General features: G+C 42.5%; 1 protein-coding gene across 1 annotated transcript in view; it reads right to left on the bottom strand.

The window, feature by feature from the left end:
• SLC25A12 (solute carrier family 25 member 12) overlaps window positions 1–22,699 on the bottom strand; it is a 223,712-nt gene that overhangs the window by 79,454 nt on the left and 121,559 nt on the right. Inside the window, exons 10-11 of the mRNA XM_073646949.1 lie at window positions 22,447–22,531; window positions 19,769–19,921 (exon numbers count right to left, since the gene is read on the bottom strand). Coding sequence (XP_073503050.1) covers window positions 19,769–19,921; window positions 22,447–22,531 — 238 coding nt within the window. The remainder of the gene's footprint in view (window positions 1–19,768; window positions 19,922–22,446; window positions 22,532–22,699) is intronic.

The raw sequence follows: 22,699 nt of genomic DNA, 5'->3' as shown, positions 1-22,699 counted from the left end.
TTGCACACTCTTGACATTCTCTTGATGAGCTTCAAGAGGTAGTCACCGGAAATGGTTTTCACTTCACAGGTGTGCCCTGTCAGGTTTAATAAGTGGGATTTCTTGCCTTATAAATGGGGTTGGGACCATCAGTTGTGTTGTGCAGAAGTCTGGTGGATACACAGCTGATAGTCCTACTGAATAGACTGTTAGAATTTGTATTATGGCAAGAAAAAAGCAGCTAAGTAAAGAAAAACGAGTGGCCATCATTACTTTAAGAAATGAAGGTCAGTCAGTCTGAAAAATTGGGAAAACTTTGAAAGTGTCCCCAAGTGCAGTTGCAAAACCATCAAGCGCTACAAAGAAACTGGCTCACAAGAGGACCGCCCCAGGAAAGGAAGACCAAGAGTCACCTCTGCTTCTGAGGATAAGTTTATCCGAGTCACCAGCCTCAGAAATTGCAGGTTAACAACAGCTCAGATTAGAGACCAGGTCAATACCACACAGAGTTCTAGCAGCAGACACATCTCTTCAACAACTGTTAAGAGGAGACTTTGTGCAGCAGGCCGTCATGGTAAAATAGCTGCTAGTAAACCACTGCTAAGGACAGTCAACAAGCAGAAGAGACTTGTTTGGGCTAAAGAACACAAGGAATGGACATTAGACCAGTGGAAATCTGTGCTTTGGTCTGATGAGTCAAAATTTGAGATCTTTGGTTTCAACCACCGTGTCTTTGTGCGACGCAGAAAAGGTGAACGGATGGACTCTACATGCCTGGTTCCCACCGTGAAGCATGGAGGAGGAGGTGTGATGGTGTGGGGGTGCTTTGCTGGTGACACTGTTGGGGATTTATTCAAAATTGAAGGCATACTGAACCAGCATGGCTACCACAGCATCTTGCAGCGGCATGCTATTCCATTCGGTTTGCGTTTAGTTGGACTATCATTTATTTTTCAACAGGACAATGACCCCAAACACACCTCCAGGCTGTGTAAGGGCTATTTGACCAAGAAGGAGAGTGATGGGGTGCTACGCCAGATGACGTGGCCTCCACAGTCACCAGACCTGAACCCAATCGAGATGGTTTGGGGTGAGCTGGATCGCAGAGTGAAGGCAAAAGGGCCAACAAGTGCTAAGCATCTCTGGGAACTCCTTCAAGATTGTTGGAAGACCATTTCCGGTGACTACCTCTTGAAGCTCATCAAGACAATGCCAAGAGTGTGCAAAGCAGTCATCAAAGCAAAAGGTGGCTACTTTGAAGAACCTAGAATATAAGACATATTTTCAGTTGTTTCACACTTTTTTGTTAAGTATATAATTCCATTTGTGTTAATTCATAGTTTTGATGACTTCAGTGTGAATGTACAATTTTCATAGTCCTGAAAATACAGAAAAATCTTTAAATGAGAAGGTGTGTCCAAACTTTTGGTCTGTACTGTACATCACCACCCCAACAAGTTTTGCCATGTCTGGCTTCCTCAGGGGGCTGCGGCTATAATAATTATCTCCCCTCTTCTTTGATTGACAGCTCTGGCTTCAGATGGAAAACAAGCAAGTGGGAAGGTGCACAAGTATTTACCATCTTCATGCCTTTCTTTCCTTCACGGGTCCTGGTTAGGATGGAAGATCGAGTACTGAAGGAATGTTTGCAACATAGCAAAGCTTTCAAGACAAAACACAACTTCGAGCCAGCTCTGGGAAGAAGAGATGACCTTCCTATTCTCCTATACAGTTTTTCAGTTGAACAAGCAGAGGCCCACAATTCCCCCTTTTTATCATCCACTATATTGGTTAGACCGTTGAACTTGCCTATGAGCCTATATTTATTTTCAGGCTTGGATGCCAGGTAAAAATTATCAATAAATCAAAGTAACTGCTCCTATGACATCCAATCAGTCTCTTTGAGGATATTCCACTCTCCAATACATTACCATTTCTACTAAACTATCTCATTTATAGGGCGCAGTCAGACAACTGTATAAATTAACCGCAATGCTCAGACTGGCGGGCGGTTCTCCCAACCAGAGCATGAAAGCTTCATGTATTTCTATGCAGCTGTCACGCTCGTTCAGGAGAGCCGCTGGGCAGTCTGAGCATTGCAGTCCGATCTCTGTGCAATTTATAGGGCGGTCTAATAACTTTTCCGATACAGCATTTCCCATTTTCTTCAACTGTCCCATCAAAATAGGGCTTGCAGAAATGGATGCATTTGACGACAAAACAAATCCATTCAGCCATATGCAGACTCAAAAATCAAACTGAGCTTCGTTTTCCATCCCCGAGTCCAAAGTTGTGTCCCTGTCGCTGCCCCAGTCTCAGTCATTTGGCTGTTTGATCTTACTTCGACAGCGCTGCAGTCAATCACTGACCTCACAGGCTCTGCCGATGTAGATGGCACTTGCCTCTGGGCTCAGTGATTGGCTGCAGCGCTGTCTACGTGACTTCACCGCTATAGCCAAGAACAAAGAAGTTTGCTCAAAGAGGACTATCTTCATTATTTCGACTCACCCACTGAACATAAAAAATCAATAGGTTTGTCTGCAGCACAAGAGCATCAGATGGATCAGGATGAACAAAGCTGCCCTCCCTATAAATGCCTGGGTCATTAATATCATAATTAGGGATGAGAGAACTGTAACCAAATTTGAACCAGAACCCGAATCCCATTGAAAACAATGGGAACCTGAACTTTGAGCTGGAAAATTCTCTCTCTCTTTCTCTTTCCCTCGGAATTCCGAAAATTGCAACAGACTTCCAGGAGAATTCCGTATTTGGCATTTAGCACCGAACACTCACTGTCTGGTTCGCTCATCTCTAATCATAATATAAATATAATCATAACATAAATTCTCAATCATAAGGATCAGTGTTGTGCTTTGTGTACAGTCTTGCTGCATTAGTTGTTTTCTTCCAATTCCTATTGTACTTGGTATTGATAATATTGATAATATTAAACATCATAAATTCTAAGAAGTATATGCACATCTTCCCAGCTGTGCTGCAGATGTCGCTCAACTAGCATCAAATAAATCATCGGCACATTCACAGCCACACAATCATTTCAACTCAATCATAAAACACCTACAATGTTTGTTTAAAAAAAAAAAAAAATAATTCTTTTCATAGCGATAAAAATCTGAAGGACCTCATGTGTACTTGTCACCTACATACTGTGTGGAGGTGGGGAATTTAATGGTGTTATTCACTATAAAACTCAAGACCGCCATTAAAGGGGTATTCTAGTTACTAAAAGTTCTCTCCTACAAGGTGATAACTACTAGAGCGGTGGGGGTCCAACCGCTGAGACCCCCATTGATCAACAGAACAAGAGACTTAATCCTCAATCACACCTTTTATATTTGCATATGTGGTCGATCAATTTTTGTTCTTTTCTTTGTACCTTTTATAGTCGATGGGTCTTTTGACGAGTCCATTTATTTTATTTTTTTCTAAATAATTGATTGTTACGTGTATGAGATAAAAAAAAAAAGCTTTATAAACAGAAAACTGTTCCCCTATCCATAAAAAGGATTGTTAACATACCCCAAAAAATACATGTGAAGCAGTGGGCAAGAAATGCACATTGAGGCAGACCACTTTCAAGGCATGTTAGCTCAAAATGACTGTTCAAACCAAGCACAGGCGCTTAGTACAACCTAGGTGTGGCTAAACAGTTCAGGACAACTTCCCTTCCATCCACCTGTTTTCCAGCTACCTTTACTGTACTCTGCCTTTTCAGGACCCACAGGAGATAGGGGAAGATAGATAAAAAAGAAGTAGTTGGGCAGCGGTACTGAACATCTTGGCCACACCAAGGGTGCACGGAACGCCTGTGCTTGGTTTGAACAGTCATTTTTGTGCAGACAGACTCCCCTTAATGACAAATTGTGAAAAAATATAGAAAGAATGTACTGGAGGCAATTGGATATGTTTGTGCCAGATTTGGAAAGTTTCAGAAAGAAACAAGATGATCATCACCCATAGTTTCCTTTTATTGATTAACAGAAGAAGAACTTGAAAATTTAAAAAATAAAAAGGATACTGCCAGGCGCCATTTTTAAAGTTGGACAGGTTAAAAATAAATAATCAATCATAACAGGGTTCCCTCCATGGCACAGGCAGGAACAGGGAGATCGGGGCAATTCTACAACATAGAGCCCCAACAATCCACTCCGTAAGGGAAGGCTCGCATAACGGCTGAAAGTTCTGATCCAATTGTGGATCTTGTAGCCCGAAATTCCACCTTCTCCATGGTGCCAGTCCGTGAAAATCGGACCGCACTAGGATGTCATCTGAATGCAGTCCAATTTTTTCCATGGACCCATTGATTTGAATGTGCGAGTGCTATCCGATTCTCGGAGGAAAATCGTGCATGCTGCAGTATTTTTTCTTGGACCACTTGAGGAACAAAAATCAGACATGTTTTCGGCATGAGTGCTGGCCGTCAAAACCGCAATTAGCACTCATTAGATTAAAACTGTCGTCCGTTTGAGCCCTATGGCCCCAGGAATGAGAAAAAGTAGCCACAAGAGAATCATATCTACTAACCCTACAGCCAGTGTCAGACTGAAGAACATTGGGTCCACCAGAGGATTTGATTCTGAAAACCCACCTTTCTTCTCCCTCCTCCCCCATGGCAGCTGCAAGGTTTGCACTATGAACTGTCTTGAAGAAGAAGCCAGGGCCCACCGATGGATTCTCCGGTTTTCTGGTGGGCCAGTCCAACCCTGCCTACAGCTCAGCTCCTTGGACTAGATGTCACCAGAAGCTTGGAAAATCGTTATTTTAGAAGAGTGATCTATGTAAATAAGTTCTTCATTCTTTTTTTCCACCTAATGCCAACTATTCTCTCCACTTTTACAGCCTATATAGGCTATTTTCATCTTGTACACGATATCTACTATACACAGTACAATAAAAAAAAAAAGAAAATCCCATTTTATTTCCCATTGTATTACTTGCACATAATCTCATCTTTGAAGAATAAACATGAAGGTTTTGAACAATGAGAACATTTCCCATGAACATTCCCATTACAAATAAGTATGTTGCTGATAATAACATCCAGAACACAGATTGGGATTAGGGCTAGAAGTACTGTCTGACTACCTGATTATTTAACCCTCCCTCCCTTCCTCCAGGTTAACAAATGATGGACAGGGCGTGAGTAGGAGGATGCATTCTGTCATTGTAAAAGGAAAAGCATAATCCGGATTAAAGTTAATGTGGAAGTAGACAATATAGGGTTCAGCAGGGACGTTTATAACCCTTAAGTGGTTGTAGTGGAGGATTAGAAAGAAAATGTACATTTTCTTTAGCGGGTGAGAACAAAGCCATAAACAAAGCTGCAAGTCATTGGAGATGGAAATTTGAACTTACACCACGATGCTTTTATAGTTCTCAGGACTGACGTTTCTTTATATAGTAACCGTCACTGTATTTATTTATTTCATAAATCAATAGTACGTGTGAAATTAAGAAACATTGTAATATATCATATCAGAGAAATCTGCTTCTTTTTCCTCCTGGACTGATCAGTCATTTTCAAAAATATTCAATTAAAGGGTGAAATCTGTCTTCAGTGAAAACAGATTTTCCCATTAATGAGATGACAGTTGGTGCTCATAAAGTTCTATGGAGGACTGTAACTGACACTTTTCAAAGAACATGCAGCAGAATGTCTGTGTCTGCCTGTAGCTCCTCCCTCTCCACAGAATTTTAAAAGCACCAACTGTCATTTGCTATCTCAAAAAGTTGATTTATCAGGGACTTTAATATATTATATATTACAATGGGAAAGTATTCAGACCATTTTCAATTTTTCACTCTTTGTTTCATTGCAGCCATTTGGTCAATTCTAAAAAGTTCATTTTTTTTCTAATTTAAGTACACTCTGCACCCCATCTTGACTGAAAAAAACAGAAATGTAGACATTTTCGCAAATTTATTAAAAAAGAAAAACTGAAATATCACATGGTCATAAGTATTCAGACCCTTTGCTCAGACACTCATATTTAAGTCACATGCTGTCCATTTCCTTGTGATCCTCCTTGAGATCGTTCTACTCCTTCATTGGAGTCCAGCTGTGTTTAATTATACTGATAGGACTTGATTTGGAAAGGCACACACCTGTCTATATAAGACCTCACAGCTCACAGTGCATGTCAGACCAAATGAGAATCATGAGCTCAAAGGAACTGCCCAAGGAGCTCAGAGACAGAATTGTGCAAGGCACAGATCTGGCCAAGGTTACAAAAGGATTTCTGCATTACTCAAGGTTCCTAAGAGTACAGTGGCCTCTATAATCCTTAAATGGAAGAAGTTTGGGACCACCAGAAGTCTTCCTAGACCTGGCCGTCCAGCCAAACTGAGCAATCATGGGAGAAGAGCCTTGGTGAGAGAGGTAAAGAAGAACCCCAAGATCACTGTGGCTGAGCTCCAGAGATGCAGTAGGGAGATAGGAGAAAGTTCCGCAAAGTCAACTATCACTGCAGCCCTCCACCAGTCGGGCCTTTATGGCAGAGTGGCCCGACGGAAGCCTCTTCTCAGTGCAAGACATATGAAAGACCACATAGAGTTTGCTCAAAAACACATGAAGGACTCCCAGACTATGAGAAATAAGATTCTCTGGTCTGATGAGACGAAGATAGTACTTTTTGGTGATAATTCAAAGCGGTATGTGTGGAGAAAACCAGGCACTGCTCATCACCTGCCCAATACAATCCCAACAGTGAAACATGGTGGTGGCAGCATCATGCTATAGGGGTGTTTTTCAGCAGCAGGGACAGGATGACTGGTTTCAATAGAAGGAAACATGAATGCGGCCAAGTACAGAGATATCCTGGATGAAAACCTCTTCCAGACTGCTCTGGACCTCAGACTTGGCTGAAGGTTCACCTTCCAACAAGACAATGACCGTAAGCACACAGCTAAAATAACAAAGGAGTGGCTTCAGAACAATTCTGTGACTATTCTTGACTGGCCCAGCCAGAGCCCTGACCTAAACCCAATTGAGCATCTCTGGAGAGACCTGAAAATGGCTGTCCACCAACGTTCTCCATCCAACCTGACGGAACTGGAGAGGATCTGCAAGGAAGAATGGCAGAGGATCCCCAAATCCAGGTGTGAAAAACTTGTTGCATCATTCCCAAGAAGACTCATGGCTGTACTAGCTCAAAAGGGTGTTTCTACTCAATACTGAGCAAAGGGTCTGAATCAGGGGCGGAACTACCGCCCGTGCAGCCGGTTCATTGAACGGGGGCCCCGAGGGAGAGGGGGCCCCTCCAGCCTCAGCAGGGCCGCCATCAGGGCATGACTGCCCTGACTCCAGTATGGGGCCCGGCCGGTAGGGGCCCCCTCGGAGCCCCGTTGGGGGCCCCCCTCTTATGCATCTCTCGCCTCATGGGGCCTCTGGCCCCATGCTAAGCGCCGGGTCCGGGACATCTCAGCGCTGTGCTGCGCTGCCGTGGCAGCGCCTTCAAGATTCCCCTGACTTCCGGTCATGTGACGGTGCCGTCACATGGCCGGAAGTCAGGAGAACCTGGTGTCAGCGATTTGGACGAGCGCCAGGATTCTGCAGGGATCGCATGGGGGTAAGTATAACAAGTTTTATTTTTTTAAAAATACAATTAACTAGGAGTGGGGGGAATTGGGAGATGCACATGTGTGTGGGGGGGGGGAATTGGGAGATGCACATGTGTGGGGGGGGGGAATTGGGAGATGCACATGTGTGTGGGGGGGGGAATTGGGAGATGCACATGTGTGTGGGGGGGGGGAATTGGGAGATGCACATGTGTGGGGGGGGGGAATTGGGAGATGCATATGTGTGGGGGGGGGGATTGGGAGATGCACATGTGTGTGGGGGGGGGAATTGGGAGATGCACATGTGTGGGGGGGGGGAATTGGGAGATGCACATGTGTGGGGGGGGGAATTGGGAGATGCACATGTGTGGGGGGGGGGAATTGGGAGATGCACATGTGTGGGGGGGGGATTGGGAGATGCACATGTGTGGGGGGGGGGGAATTGGGAGATGCACATGTGTGGGGGGGGGGAATTGGGAGATGCACATGTGTGGGGGGGGGGATTAGGAGATGCACATGTGTGGGGGGGGATTGGGAGATGCACATGTGTGGGGGGGGGATTGGGAGATGCACATGTGTGTGGGGGGGAATTGGGAGATGCACATGTGTGTGGGGGGGAATGGGAGATGCACATGTGTGGGGGGGGGAATTGGGAGATGCACATGTGTGGGGGGGGATTGGGAGATGCACATGTGTGGGGGGGGGATTGGGAGATGCACATGTGTGTGGGGGGGAATTGGGAGATGCACATGTGTGTGGGGGGGAATGGGAGATGCACATGTGTGTGGGGGGGAATGGGAGATGCACATGTGTGTGGGGGGGAATGGGAGATGCACATGTGTGTGGGGGGGAAATGGGAGATGCACATGTGTGTGGGGGGGAAATGGGAGATGCACATGTGTGTGGGGGGGAAATGGGAGATGCACATGTGTGGGGGGGAAATGGGAGATGCACATGTGTGTGTGGGGGGGGGGAATGGGAGATGCACATGTGTGTGGGGGGGGAATGGGAGATGCACATGTGTGTGTGGGGGGGGGATGGGAGATGCACGTGTGTGGGGGGGGAATGGGAGATGCACATGTGGGGGAGGGGGATGAGAGAGGTGCACATGTGGGGGAGGGGAATGAGAGAGGTGCACATGTGGGGGTGAGAGAGGTGCTCGTGGGGGGATGAGAGATGCACATGGGGGGATGAGAGAGGGGCACATGTGGGGGAGGGGGATGAGAGAGGGGCACATGTGGGGGAGGGGGATGAGAGATGTGCACATGGGGGGTGGTGAGAGATGTGCACATGGGGGGTGGTGAGAGATGTGCACATGGGGGGGTTTGAGAGCTGCACATGGAGGGGTGAGAGCTGCACATGGGGGGGATGAGAGCTGCACATGGGGGAATTGGGAGAAAATGAGCTGCACATGGGGGAATTGGGAGTAGGGGGATAATGAGCTGCACATAATGAATGTGGGGTGGGGGAGAGTAAATGATAAATGATGATGGGGTGGGGAGAGCACGGACATGATATAATGAATTGGGGCAGGGGGTGCATGTAAATAATGAATGCGGGGAGCAGGAAGCATAGAGTAGGGGGCGTTGCGGATGCAGGAGTGTAACTGGTAACAAATTGGCAGAAAGAGTAGAGGTTCTAATTAAATTATATATTGAGTGCCTATTTACAGTTAATGGGGGCACCGTGGTGGATTACAATTTATATTTGGAATGGTAGGTGGCATAATAACTAACCATATATTGATGGTGGATGCACGTCTGTATTCAGCTGCGTAATGTAGAAGTTGGGGAATGTGCTCTAGATAACTGTGTTATTTTATGCAGAGATGAGTCCTGGCTGGAAGACGTGATGGCGGTCTGTGCTGGATGAAGGAGAAAAGCGTAGCTGAAGGACTTCACCTAGAGACGTCACCAGTGAGTCAGTGTATTACATGTACACTTACACTATATACTATGTACCGGGCTCCTGTGTATAATGTCACTGGTGATCACTGTATTACCTGTACACTATATACAGAGCTCCTGTGTATAATGTCACTGGTGATCACTGTATTACCTGTACACTGACACTATATACAGAGCTCCTGTGTATAATGTCACTGGTGATCACTAGATTACCTGGACACTTACATTATACATACCATGTATAGAGCTCCCGTGTATAATGACACTTATGGTAATATTAGTAATGTGGTGGTAATATTAGTAATGTGGTGGTAATATGTGGTCTGGTCATGGTGTGGCAGTTTTTCTCCCTTCTGTGTGGTATTATTCGGTCACTATGTTGTGGTAATATGTGGTCTGGTCATGGTGTGGCGGTATTCCCTGTATGTGGTATTATTGGTCATTTTAAAAAAAAATGTATATGACACATTCCCTTAAAGAAAACTAAATAAACATATATCTAAAAAGAGTATTGCATATTTTAAGAAAATTTTAATAGGTTAGAGTAGGGCCCGGCCAGAAGAGTCTACCTTATCGTGGTGGCGGCTTTAAAAATCTTTTGGCCAAAACAAAAGCTGATGGCTATGTATGTGGCGCCGTCACATGGCCGAACGTCAGGAGAACGTGGTGGCAGCGACGTGGACGAGCGCCAGGATTCTGCAGGGATCGCATGGGGGTAAGTATAACAAGTTTTATTTTTTTAAATACAATTAATTAACCAGGAGTGGGGGGAATCAGAGATGCACATGGGGGGGGGGGGGGTGTGAGAGATGCACATGGGGGGGGGGGTGAGAGATGCACATGGGGGGGGGTGAGAGATGCACATGGGGGGGGGATGAGAGATGCACATGGGGGGGGGATGAGAGATGCACATGGGGGGGGGGGTGAGAGATGCACATGGGGGGGTGAGAGATGCACATGGGGGGGTGAGAGATGCACATGGGGGGGTGAGAGATGCACATGGGGGGGTGAGAGATGCACATGGGGGGGATGAGAGATGCACATGGGATGGATGAGAGATGCACATGGGGGGGATGAGAGATGCACATGGGGGGGATGAGAGATGCACATGGGGGGGGATGAGAGATGCACATGGGGGGGGATGAGAGATGCACATGGGGGGGGATGAGAGATGCACATGGGGGGGATGAGAGATGCACATGGGGGGGGATGAGAGATGCACATGGGGGGGATGAGAGATGCACATGGGGGGGATGAGAGATGCACATGGGGGGGATGAGAGATGCACATGGGAGGGGGATGAGAGATGCACATGGGAGGGGGATGAGAGATGCACATGGGAGGGGGATGAGAGATGCACATGGGAGGGGGATGAGAGATGCACATGGGGGGGATGAGAGATGCACATGGGGGGGTGAGAGATGCACATGGGGGGGTGAGAGATGCACGGGGGGGGGGTGAGAGATGCACGGGGGGGTGAGAGATGCACGGGGGGGAGAGAGATGCACGGGGGGGTGAGAGATGCACGGGGGGGTGAGAGATGCACGGGGGGGGGTGAGAGATGCACGGGGGGATGAGAGATGCACGGGGGGGGTGAGCTGCACATGGGGGGGTTATGTTTACATAACTTTGTTGCCTTATGAAGGGCAAGGGGGGCCCCCAAAAATTTCTTGCACAGGGGCCCACTACAGTCTGTGTCCGCCCCTGGTCTGAATACTTATGACCATGTGATATTTCAGTTTTTCTTTTTTAATAAATTTGCAAAAATTTCTACATTTCTGTTTTTTTCAGTCAAGATGGGGTGCAGAGTGTACTTTAATGAGAAAAAAATGAACTTTTTAGAATTTACCAAATAGCTGCAATGAAACAAAGAGTGAAAAATTTAAAAGGGGTCTGAATACTTTCCGTACCCACTGTATATATATTAGATTGGTAAAGGTCGGATTAACACCCACAAAATCAGCAGATTGAAGGGACCCTGGCACCAACCTAACACTGATGACCTATTAAGTATTAATTAAGCAGTACTAAGCATTGATATTAAGGTCTATGAACACATTTACAATGCTGTATAGTTCCATGCTACAATGCCCAAAGACTTGGGTCTAGAATGTACTGTCCTACATGATCAAAGCAAACCGGATTATAAGAGTGAAGAGTATAATGCGGCCAGGACATTCACGTCATCCTTAGAGATGTATGGTTCCCATTGTTACTTACATTTTTATAGTCTGATGTTAAGGCCATATTCATACTTTCAGGCATATGACTGAGAATATACAGCAGAAATCCGAGACATACATTCAGATTTTTGCTGTGGATTACCTCCATTTTCATTCAATGGGGCTAATCCGCGGAGTTCCAATAAATATTCCGTGTGAATAATGACCGGGGATTTTTTCTTGAGGATGTGACTCTTCCAAAAGATGAAAACACCAAATAAATGCATAATTTACTGCAAACCATTTCCGTAACCTGAATACTTTGAAGAAGTTAATGGACTATATTAACCATTCTATTTTGCCTCTTTTACAGGGAGCATCTGTCAGCAGGTTTTTGCCACCTAATCTGACAGCAGCATAATGTAGAGACAGAGATCCTGATTCCAGCGATGTGTCACTTACTGGGTTGCTCGATATAGTTTTATCAGCAGGATATTATCACTAGAGAACTAGTAAACCTGCTGCCATGTAGCCCTCCATACCCATGAGCTTTGTATAACCCCGCCCCCACCACTGATTGGCAGCTTTCTGCCTATGAACAGTGTACACAGAAAGCTGCCAATCAGTGGTGTGGGCGGGGTTATAGAGAGCTCAGCATTCAGAGCACTGGTAGATCTGCAGCAGATAAAACAGGGATTCTATCAAAACTGCAGTAAGTAGCCCAGTAAATGATACACAGGAATCAGGGTCACTGCCCTACATTATACTGCTCTCAGATGTTGTAGCAAATACCTGATAAAAGATTCTCTTTAATAGGGTTTATATTTTTTAATTAAAATTTTATTTAAACAAACTAAAGAGCTGGAAAGCAGAAATAGAGTTTTCTTTCCCATTGCAGATTGCTAGTTCATAGCGCAAACCAAGACGCTTTTCATTCTACAGATACATCTAGATACTTAGGTATATATTACAATTGTGTATTTTATTTTACTTACATAAATGTCTCTGGACGTAATCATGGCAATAATAATAATAATAATCTTCTGTTTACACTGCTGTATTCACAGAATTGAAATGTTTTTTTCATTTTTTTTAGAAGAAAAAACTGAAATATAAAGTAAAATTCCTATCAATTTCTGTTCAAATCCACCTCACACGTGACATACGATGGACCCTAAAGGAGCCTAATGGGCCCCAGTGACTATTATCATCCATTGGGTTTCATCACACTGGACGTAACAATAGTAAAAAAAAAATGCTGCTTATTGAACTATCAAAACGAGAGGTAAAAAATAAATAAAAATACAATGTGAGCCATTAGTATCCATCATGTCTGAATTCCAGAACTGCATTGTGTTTTACGTTATTAAAGCAAATCTTAACACAGACAATAGCAGAACCAAATTCAGCTTTTTTTTAAATAATGCAAATTAAAGAGAGTTTGTCAGCATAATAATGACTGTTCAAACCAAGCACAGGTGCTTAGTGCACAGTTGGCATGACCAATCAGTTCAGTGCAGCTTCCCACCTACTTGTTTGCCATCTATCTCGGTCCTCTTCCGGTTCCTTTAGAGCTGGAACTGTTAATTAATGAAGGAAGAAAGGAAAACAAGTAGGTGGGAAGGTGCATTAAATTATTTGGCCACACCAAGGGTGCATCGAGTGCCAGTGCTTGGTTTGAACAGTCATTTTGTGCTGACAAACTCACTTTAAAAAAAAACTATAATATGAAAAAAAGCAGAAGCAGAGAAAAAAAAAAGTGGACCAGAAAATAAAATGGTTTCACCGTAATGCAAAAATACAAAAAGGTATATAGACATTTACTCATTATTCAGATGAACTATTGCAAACATTAAAGCAAAAAAAAGGGAAAAGAAAATATGTATGAAGCGAGCTGTCACAATTCATGCAGAGTTTGTTATGAAAAAAAAAAATCCCTCCAAACCAATAAAACATGTAAAATTATCTAAAAATCCAGGCGATACATCTCCCCTGGAAACCAAGCATGCAGCTCAGTGACCTACAGAACCGCACTTTTCCTATAGATACATCCATTACATCGTTACAAATGGGATCTGCAATGAGCAAGTGAAATTGACGGTGAATACCGATTTCCTGGCTTCCATTCACGGAGCATATAAATAACAAATCACTGACGTACCAAGGACAAGAGAGGGATGAGCCTTTTCTTTTAACATTTACCAAGAGGAAACCAGCCAATAGATAATGAAACGGCCTCCATTTCCATCCCCATGTCAGTAATTTCAAAGACTTCTGTGCAGGAGAAAGGTAGTTATTAGATGCAAGGGGAGTTGAAGAGAATACAAAGAAAGCGATCCTCCCTCCATGGTCTGTGAACCGTTCTATGAGAACTCCCACTGAATAAAATGAGGGAGACAAGTCACAAAAGTGCGATCATACCCCTTCTCATCTCCTGTACGACGACAGACCCCTTCTGTACCAGAAGTCAAGAAAACTTTATCATAGCACCCAATGAGCGTAGAGGGCAAATATCGCAGGTGCTCAATTCTTTATATGAACAATTGTGGGCAGCACGTTAGCTCAGTGGTTAGCACGTTAGCTCAGTGGTTAGCACGTTAGCTCAGTGGTTAGCACGTTAGCTCAGTGGTTAGCACGGTGGTTCAGTGGTTAGCACTGCAGCGCTGGGGTCATGGGTTCAAATCCCACCAAGGACAACATCTGCAAGGAGTTTATATGTTCTCCTTGTGTTTGTGTGGGTTTCCTCCAGGTTCTCTGGTTTCCTCCCACACTCCAAAGACATACTGATAGGGAATGTAGATTGTGAGCCCCAATGGGGACAGTGCCGATAATATCTGTGTCTTATCTATAGAAGCAAAACATAATAATAATATACCAACTACCTGCATATGTGGTGCCCCTGAGGGTCCGACCGCCACAGGAATGCTGCGCTTCTTTAATGGAGTGTGGTGTTCCTCCTCTGAGGTAAGGCCGGTGTGATGGTAGTGACCTAGCCTTTTGCATTCAACACCACATTCCACCAGAGGGAGCTAGTATACACTAAGTGCTGCTCCCCTGGTTACAGGGAGACTGGGGAACACAAAGTGGTAGGAACCAGTTAGTGGGTGTGGGTGGAGGAACACTAGTTAGTTACACTTCTAATTTCATATTTAATAGAATGCCATTTTTGATCTTGGTCCTTTTCTGTCTCTTTGGTCTGTCTTCAGTCTAGCCTTTGCTAGTCTGTCGGCTGTCACTGTGCTGTCAAACTACTGTGTGTAATGTGACTTCCCTCCGGGAGTGCAGATCCTGTGTGGGCCTGCACCAGTAAGGGACACAGCCCTCGTACCCTGGCCATGGGAGTTTGGTCCGAGTTTCATCAGTTTTTCTTGGATGAGAATAAAAAAAAAACACTGTTGAAACTGCACACGAATGACATCTGAGTGGAGTCTGATTTTTTTTTTTTATGGACCCATAGTCTTGATTTGCAATTTGATCCGACACTTGGAACAATATCGGTCAAGCCTCCACGATTCTGCACAAACCCCTCAGTACAACAAAAAAATTGGACATGTGAACAGCCCCAAAGAACTCATACCTATACTGAATGATCAAGGATGCACATAAGTGTTTTCATTTTTATTTCATACATCAATAGCACACCTGAAATTAAGCAACTTTGTAATATATGTTATCAGAGAAATTTTCTTCTAATCTCCAGGACTGATCTTTCACTCTCAATTCATGGGAAAATTTGTATTCAGTGAAGAAGACAGATTTTCCTATTACTGAGCTAGAGATGACAGTTGGTGCTTAGAAGATTCTATAGAGAGAGGAGGAGCTAGAGGCCAACACAGACATTCTACTGCAAGTTCTCTTGAACTTGGTAGAAGATCATCAGTTTTCTGGGTGAAAGGGTTGGCTGACTGATCATTTTAATATCTTAGCCAGCCCCCTTCATTGTCACAGTTGATATATAGGCAGAAAAGGGAGGTGGCTATGGAAATGAGTAGTCAGAAAGTCCTGTTTCTTGCATTAGTCAGAAATGGAGATGCCAGGTTTGCGATAAGAGCGGACACCTTCAGATTTTAGTTTGTAGCTTATATGTTCTGCTTAAAAAATTTTGGGGGGTTATTAAAATAATTGTGGCTACTTTTCTCATTATGTCATTTTAATTATTTTTTTTGAGAGCAGGGAAAATGAAAATGTAAACCAGGAAAAGTGAATTTTTTATATATTAAATTATTTTTTATTAGCACAGTGACACTAAAATACACTTTATATTGCACTTTATATTGCACTTATTTTTACATAAATTATACATGCATATTTTTGAGTCAGAGACAGGCTAGAAACTGCAGCTAATGTTTTGCCTTTAATAATTTAACTTAATTTATTTAATGCTTTTCAAATATGGCGCCCTCCATAGGGTAATAAACGATCTTTTTTGGGGGGGAAGGCATTTTTATACTGCCTACTGAACTGTATACACAGCACTCCTTCTGCACTGTGTATGCAGCGAGCAGGAAGGCAGTGACGGTAAAAGTATGTGTAGATGGGAGTTTTTTAAAGGCGTTCAAAAATGGGAAGTTTTCAAGCAGAAACCACATTAAAGGGGTTGTCTGGTCCAAAATGATAAGTCTGCAGGCACTCTGTGTGACTGCAGACTTATGAATCCCCCCAGCACACGCACTGTGCTCTGCGGGGATTCACCGGGTTCTGAGCCGGGACCGGAGGGTATGTATGCGCTATACTTACTCTTGGCCAGAACCTGACATGTGGGTGTGGCCTCGCTCTATAGACTTATATTGGGCGAGGCCACGCCCCGTCTAGTGACGTGACCGGCCAGTGGGAGTCCAGTGGGTGTGGCCTCGCTCCATACACTAGTTGGGTCAGCTCAGAAACCGTCAAATCTGTGCACTGGGGGGTTTCATAAGTCTGCACTCACACAAAGTTGCAGACTTATCATTTTGGACCAGAAAACTCCTTTAATAAATGCAAATTTTTGTTTATCTTTTGGTGGAGTTTTTAGCTTTCTGAAGTGGTGTTGAAGAGTTTTTTCCTAATGAGTTTTTCATAGCCTTTTGATTTGACAGTGTCAAATTCGGAGTGGATTCCGCGGGGACCCCCTTCAGAGAAGTGGCATGCACTCTTTTTTTTGCCACCAGGCATTTTTCAAAATCCAAAGTGGGAAAAAAAAACCCTCTATGTATGAACAGCAAAGAGGATTAACAATGAAAGAGTATATCAAGCACATTTTTAGGCGTTTTTTTGTGGCTTTTTGCGTCTGTACACCGCCTAACTGTCTGTACCTTCTGTTTGGGAAGTAAATCTCTCTCTCGACGGCCCCTCCTGCACCTACAGCTGCTCACTCCCCGAGGACGTTATAAGACTTTGCAGACTCATTTGCCGAATGTCCAGATATTTTATAACATTGGGCAATCTGCAAGTAATTAATCGATTGATGTTTTTGTTTTTTTGATTGCATGTACAGAAAAGAATAAAAGAAAATAAAACAAGCAATCCCTATATTTTACTACTGGGAAAATTCTTTAAAAATCCTAATGACTTTCTCAAAGAAGCTTGGAGTAGGCACAGATAGAATATTCTATAGTTCTTATCTAGTCCTGTAATTTGGGTCAATTATGTTTATTGCTTCCAAAGTATTTTTTACCAGGCTGAAATCAATTAGTCCGTCTTTTGTGAAAGGGTGGGTTCATAGGACAATATTTTCGGTCCAAAAAAAAAAAAAAAACGGACAGCATTCAGACCACGTTATTCAATGGGGGATGCATAGGAGTATTTTTTTTTTTCGCGGATTGAATTTGCGCATGAAAATTATTGCAGCATGCATTAGTATCTTCAATATCTCAGATGAGATTTGACTATTCTAGTCTATGGGTGTCCAAAAAAAAAAAAATAATCAGATCCTTTACAGAGCCACCAGTTAACGCTTTATTTTTACATACATCACAATACTTACATTGTCTTTAGACGTATCAGTTTTTAATAACTGATGCTGCATAAAAAAAAAAGATTGCACACGGATAACAAACAAAAAAAACACAAAAAAAAATTGTATGACTTTTCATGCACTTGTGTGAACCCGGCCAAAGTGTCAAGTTCTGCAGCATTCTAGGAAAACTTTTTTTTTCCCTGGATTATCCGGTATGCAAACGATAACCTATGACGTGGTATCTTGCAAAATTATACTATGCTTGCATTTGTCAATGTGAATTTAGGTAAATGGGGCTTGAAGAAATTTGTGTGTTTCAGTCAAGGAACAAATCTGCTGCGTGTGAAAATACCCCTAGAGCATTGGTTATCTTATGTCTGTTTGCCCTAATGGGCTTATGGTATGCGATGACTCCTTTAAGATATATGATGATCTAGATGCACAAACTCTGCATAGATTTCATCTTTTTTCTTCATTCCAATTGAAATTACAATATCCCATTGTTTTTTTGTTTTTTTAAAAACCTGGCATCTCAATTTATACAAGTTTAATATTATAGCAACCCGCATTTATAAATAGATTATTATAATACACAATTACAAAATACAGTAAATAGCTTACAATGTATATTAAATTAATAGTGCACTTATTGCTATAGTCACTAATATTATCCAAAAGTATTAAAGCTTAGAAAACAAAATAAGACTTTCTATTCATTATTCCCACTTCCACCCGATACATTCACATCTGAACGCACTGGGTTACACAGAGCTGTGCAGCTTTTCAAGAACTCCCACGCCATCCATTAACGTTGCTCTGTAGAACACAGCCAGTGTAGTCTGCACTCTATTGTCATCGCCACAACTGCCAATGCTGCAAGGCATAACAATGAATGTTTCCTTTAAATGCACCTTAAGAGATACGCGGTATACACTCCAATCATTTCTAAATATAGTGAGCATTATAGCACAGTTCAAAATTAGTTTTGTGCATTTGTGAAGAACATCGACCTTAAAGAGCGAGCTTCTCGGAGAATCGCTTCATCTAAACAGAAGAATATTGCACTTCGGAAACCACTTCCATCCAGGTAACTGAAGCATGGCGATTACTTTTCCTGTCTTCACAAAGTATACATTTTTTTCTAAGTATCAATGTGGACCTTTAAATTGCTAAAATTACATCTCAGATTCATTATGATCTACCGAGAATAATGGCAGAGTTTTGTATATATATAAAAAAGTTTAGTTGCACCAGTCTTGTATAATGTGGGTGCAGTCCTCCAAATACACTGGCAAATGGATAATGATAAAATAAAGGAGAAAGAGAGGTTGCACTCCAAAAATAGCAAAAAGAAACATGAAAAAAAATGTATTCCATGCCAAAGGTACACAACGTTTCGCCTAAAGGTGTGAGCTTTCTAATTTGAGAAAGGTCCACACCTTGAGCCAAAACGTTGCGTACCTTTGGCATGGAATACTATTTTGTCACTTTTTTTTTATATTTTAGGAGTGTGACCTCTCTTTCTCCTATATATAAAAACATATGTTTTGGTTTGTAACATTTGTAAAAAAGTTTCCACTCCTTTCCTTACTTCGGAAAATTCTCTGCTGAAAAATAATATATTTTCAATGTTTGGGGTTCAGTTTTCCACATATATCACTCCAAACCTGGCTGCAGAGAAATCATGGAAATCATGACAAATACCCTACAGACCCCATAGTCAATGGGGTCCTCAAGGCGAGTTATCATGTCCAGGATGTGACAAACCCATTATAGCTAGGAATTCTGTTCTTCTACTATGAAGGGGAAGAAAAAAGGAATTTATAATGCAGATGTTAACTTTTCCAATATGGATGTCTGAACCTGGACTTAGGCCATTAGGTCAGTCTTGACCGCAGACGTGACGGGCTCAGTGTGCAAAAGAAGCTGCCTTTACATTGCATTCATTCTTCTGGTTCATAAAACCTAGTGCATCCTTCGTTTTTTATTTCTCATGCAGACCATCCGTCATGCGCACTTGCACACTGACTTTAAAGTGCCGTGTGCGGTCCATGGTGCACACGGACCAATAATACGCTCGTCTGAACGAGTCCTTAGCAATACTTTTCAAGAAGTTTCAACATGGGCATATAAACAACATGATCACCAATTACTAAAAAAAAAAAAAAGTAACACTGGCTATGATTACACCATAAAACACATACCTCTGTAAAGTCCAAAGAAGCCCTCATAGCGCAATACTTTCTTGAAGCAGTCAAAGCTGTTTTTATACATAAGCTCCCCAACAAACGAGGACCGCTGGTTCTGCATCCGAGTCTTTACAAGGTCAATAGGATAAACAGCCGTAGCTCCAACAGCTAGAAATATGATGAAAAAAACATACGTATAAAAAAGGCAGCCGAAGAAACAAATAATATCCAGAGGTACAAGGCACTGGAGATTGAATAAAACATGAAGTTTTAACCTTTCCATCAAGTTAAAAAGACAAAAACAGTAGCAAAAAGAACTAGCGATGTTTCGGCCATATGACCCTTATCAAGCAAAACAAAAATAAAAATCAATAGCAAAAGTTTTTTATTTTTGTCTTGCTTGTTAAACACAATATGGACGACACATGGCTACATTAGTTTGCTGCTCCTTTTATCTTTTAACTTGATAGAATGAATAAAAGTTTTAACTTCTCACTGGTGCCGCCTTGGACCCTTGGACATATTGTGAAAATGCTGTGCAGTCTATTGGCAGCATGGTATACGGCGATAGAAGCCAAACAGATAGATTTGTTTCTTCAAATTTATATATCAATGTAAAGGGAATCTGTCAGGTGATTTATGCTGACCAAATATTATTCTCCAAAATGCCAGAGCCATTCAAATATACTTTGAAGATCCGATTAGGGACCATAGCTGGAGACCAGACTAATCTGACCCAGGTGATTGACAGGTTTCTCCCTTGCTTGTCCATAGGGTGAGAACTATCAATCCCCGCTTGTTTCGTAATATACATAAATACATAGTAACATAGGTTGAATAAAGACCTAGGTCCATCAAGTTCAACCTTTCTCCCGCAACTGCATATTTTGTCTAATTTAACTATAACTCACAATGTTATTTGTATCGCGGAAACAGATTGCAAGCTTGAGAGCAAGGCCTTCATTCCTACTGTAACTGTTGGGTTGTCTTTGTTGTTCATACATGTCCCTGCTTAACTGTAAAATGCTGTGGAATATGCTGGTGATGTATAAAATTATTATTATTATTATTATTGTTATTAAATGGCTGCTGCAGCGCTAGGAAGAGCCTGTCTGGGGGCAGCATCAAACATGTCTGGTCTCCGGCTATGGTTTCAGATAAAGTATACTTTTAAAGGGGTTATCCACTACTTGGACAACCCCCTTATTCCTCACGTTTGGCCCCGTTAAAATAAAAAAGCTTATACTTCTCTCCCGTGCCGGAGCCGATTCGGCTCAGGACTCATGTGTCATAACAACCTCACGTGAGCCACATCAATGTGAGTGCCGACACCGGGGAAACTACTCCTTCACGGGAAGGGAGTATAGGCTTTTTTATTTTAACAGGGCCAAACATGGGGAATGAGTAGGGGTTGTCCAAGAAGTGGATAACCCCTTTAAAAGTATACTTTATCTGAAACCCTGAAGTATTTCAGAAAATAATACACCTTGCTATTACAATTGTGCAGCCAGGCTGCAATCCATGTTGGATACAGTTTGGGGAGCATGAATTGACTGACAGCTCCCTTTAACGTCTTCTATTTGTGGAAATCTCTGCCGATACCGGTTTAAAGTCCAGTAGGCTGTCATAATCAGTAGCAAGTCCACAGGGCGGTCCTAATCATTAACAAGTACAGTGGGTGGTTCTAATCTGTAGCAAGTCCACTGGGGGGTCCTAATTAATAGCAAGTCTAGTGGGCGGTCCTAATCAGTAGCAAGTCCAGTGGGCGGTCCTAATCAGTAGCTTGTTCAGTGGGCGGTCCTAATCAGTAACTGACAATTATCTCTATTTACACTTATATAGGGAATGCTGTCAATCACTGATGAGGACCACCCATTGGACTACTAAGCATAGAAAGAGCATGGATTTTAATAAATAAAAGTAGACGTTATACAGAATCTTTTCCGACAAATCTATAAAAAGCAATAATGGCAGAACTAATGTGACAGGTTCCATATAGAGATCGGATTTACAATGAAGAAAAAGAACTACCGATGGTTTGACATCCCCACAGAGTATTATGCATTACCTGCTATAATATAGGTGCATTTATAGATAATCTCCATTGAAAAGTGAGAAAGCCCCACGGGACCGAAAAAATATCGTATAATATAATTTAATTTGCCCATAATTGTTTACTTTCAAAATTTTTCAATGTTAATAGATTTTTAATTTTATTGCAAAAGCTTATGAAAACAATATTTCTATACAATGTAGTGGTTTTATTTGATAGGAAACCCTGCTTCTCGCATTCACTTTTATGAGACTATAATGACATAAAAAGTAAATTTTTAATACACATTTAATTGAATTTCATTAACTTTTACCTTCCTTATAATTTTCTAAATTCTTTGCGCCCCTCTATTCTTTCATCTTCGGCTCTGGTTCGCTTGTACTACTGCCATCGCACATAATTAACGTGAGCGGAGAGTACTGTATCCGGAAGTACTATGTGATTATAGAAGTCCTACTCTCAAGACTGTCTGGAGCCAGAGGTGGCACGGACGTACTTGCGGGGCCTTGTGATCAGGGGCAAAAAAATAAATAAAAGGCCTCCAGTTTGTGCTCTATTGAACAATGCAATGCACCTTAGCTGATCTGTGCCGGTCTGAGATTATATTACATTAACCCAAGCATGCAGACATATCACTCACCTCCAGCAATTGAGCCCAATGTGAATCTGTAGGCAGACTCAGCAACCTGGAGCCAGATGGGCCTACCCATGTCACTGTAGGATTGCTATAGGAAAGAATATGAGAGAAGTTTATGGGAAAATGCAGAAAACTCAACATTTTAGAGAGAAGAAATTCAGGGGAACAATGGATGCTCTTATCAATTTTGCAAAATACATAAAGAAGGACTTATACAGAAAGTGATGTCTGACAGAGTTAATTGAGTTACGGTATA

The sequence above is a fragment of the Phyllobates terribilis genome, unplaced genomic scaffold, assembly GCF_046119375.1.
Source record: "Phyllobates terribilis strain yellow unplaced genomic scaffold, ASM4611937v1 Scaffold_9__5_contigs__length_417890890, whole genome shotgun sequence".
NCBI classification, from domain to species: domain Eukaryota; kingdom Metazoa; phylum Chordata; class Amphibia; order Anura; family Dendrobatidae; genus Phyllobates; species Phyllobates terribilis.
Note: the sequence above shows the minus strand (reverse complement) of the source record. Positions and strands in the feature narration are given on the sequence as shown.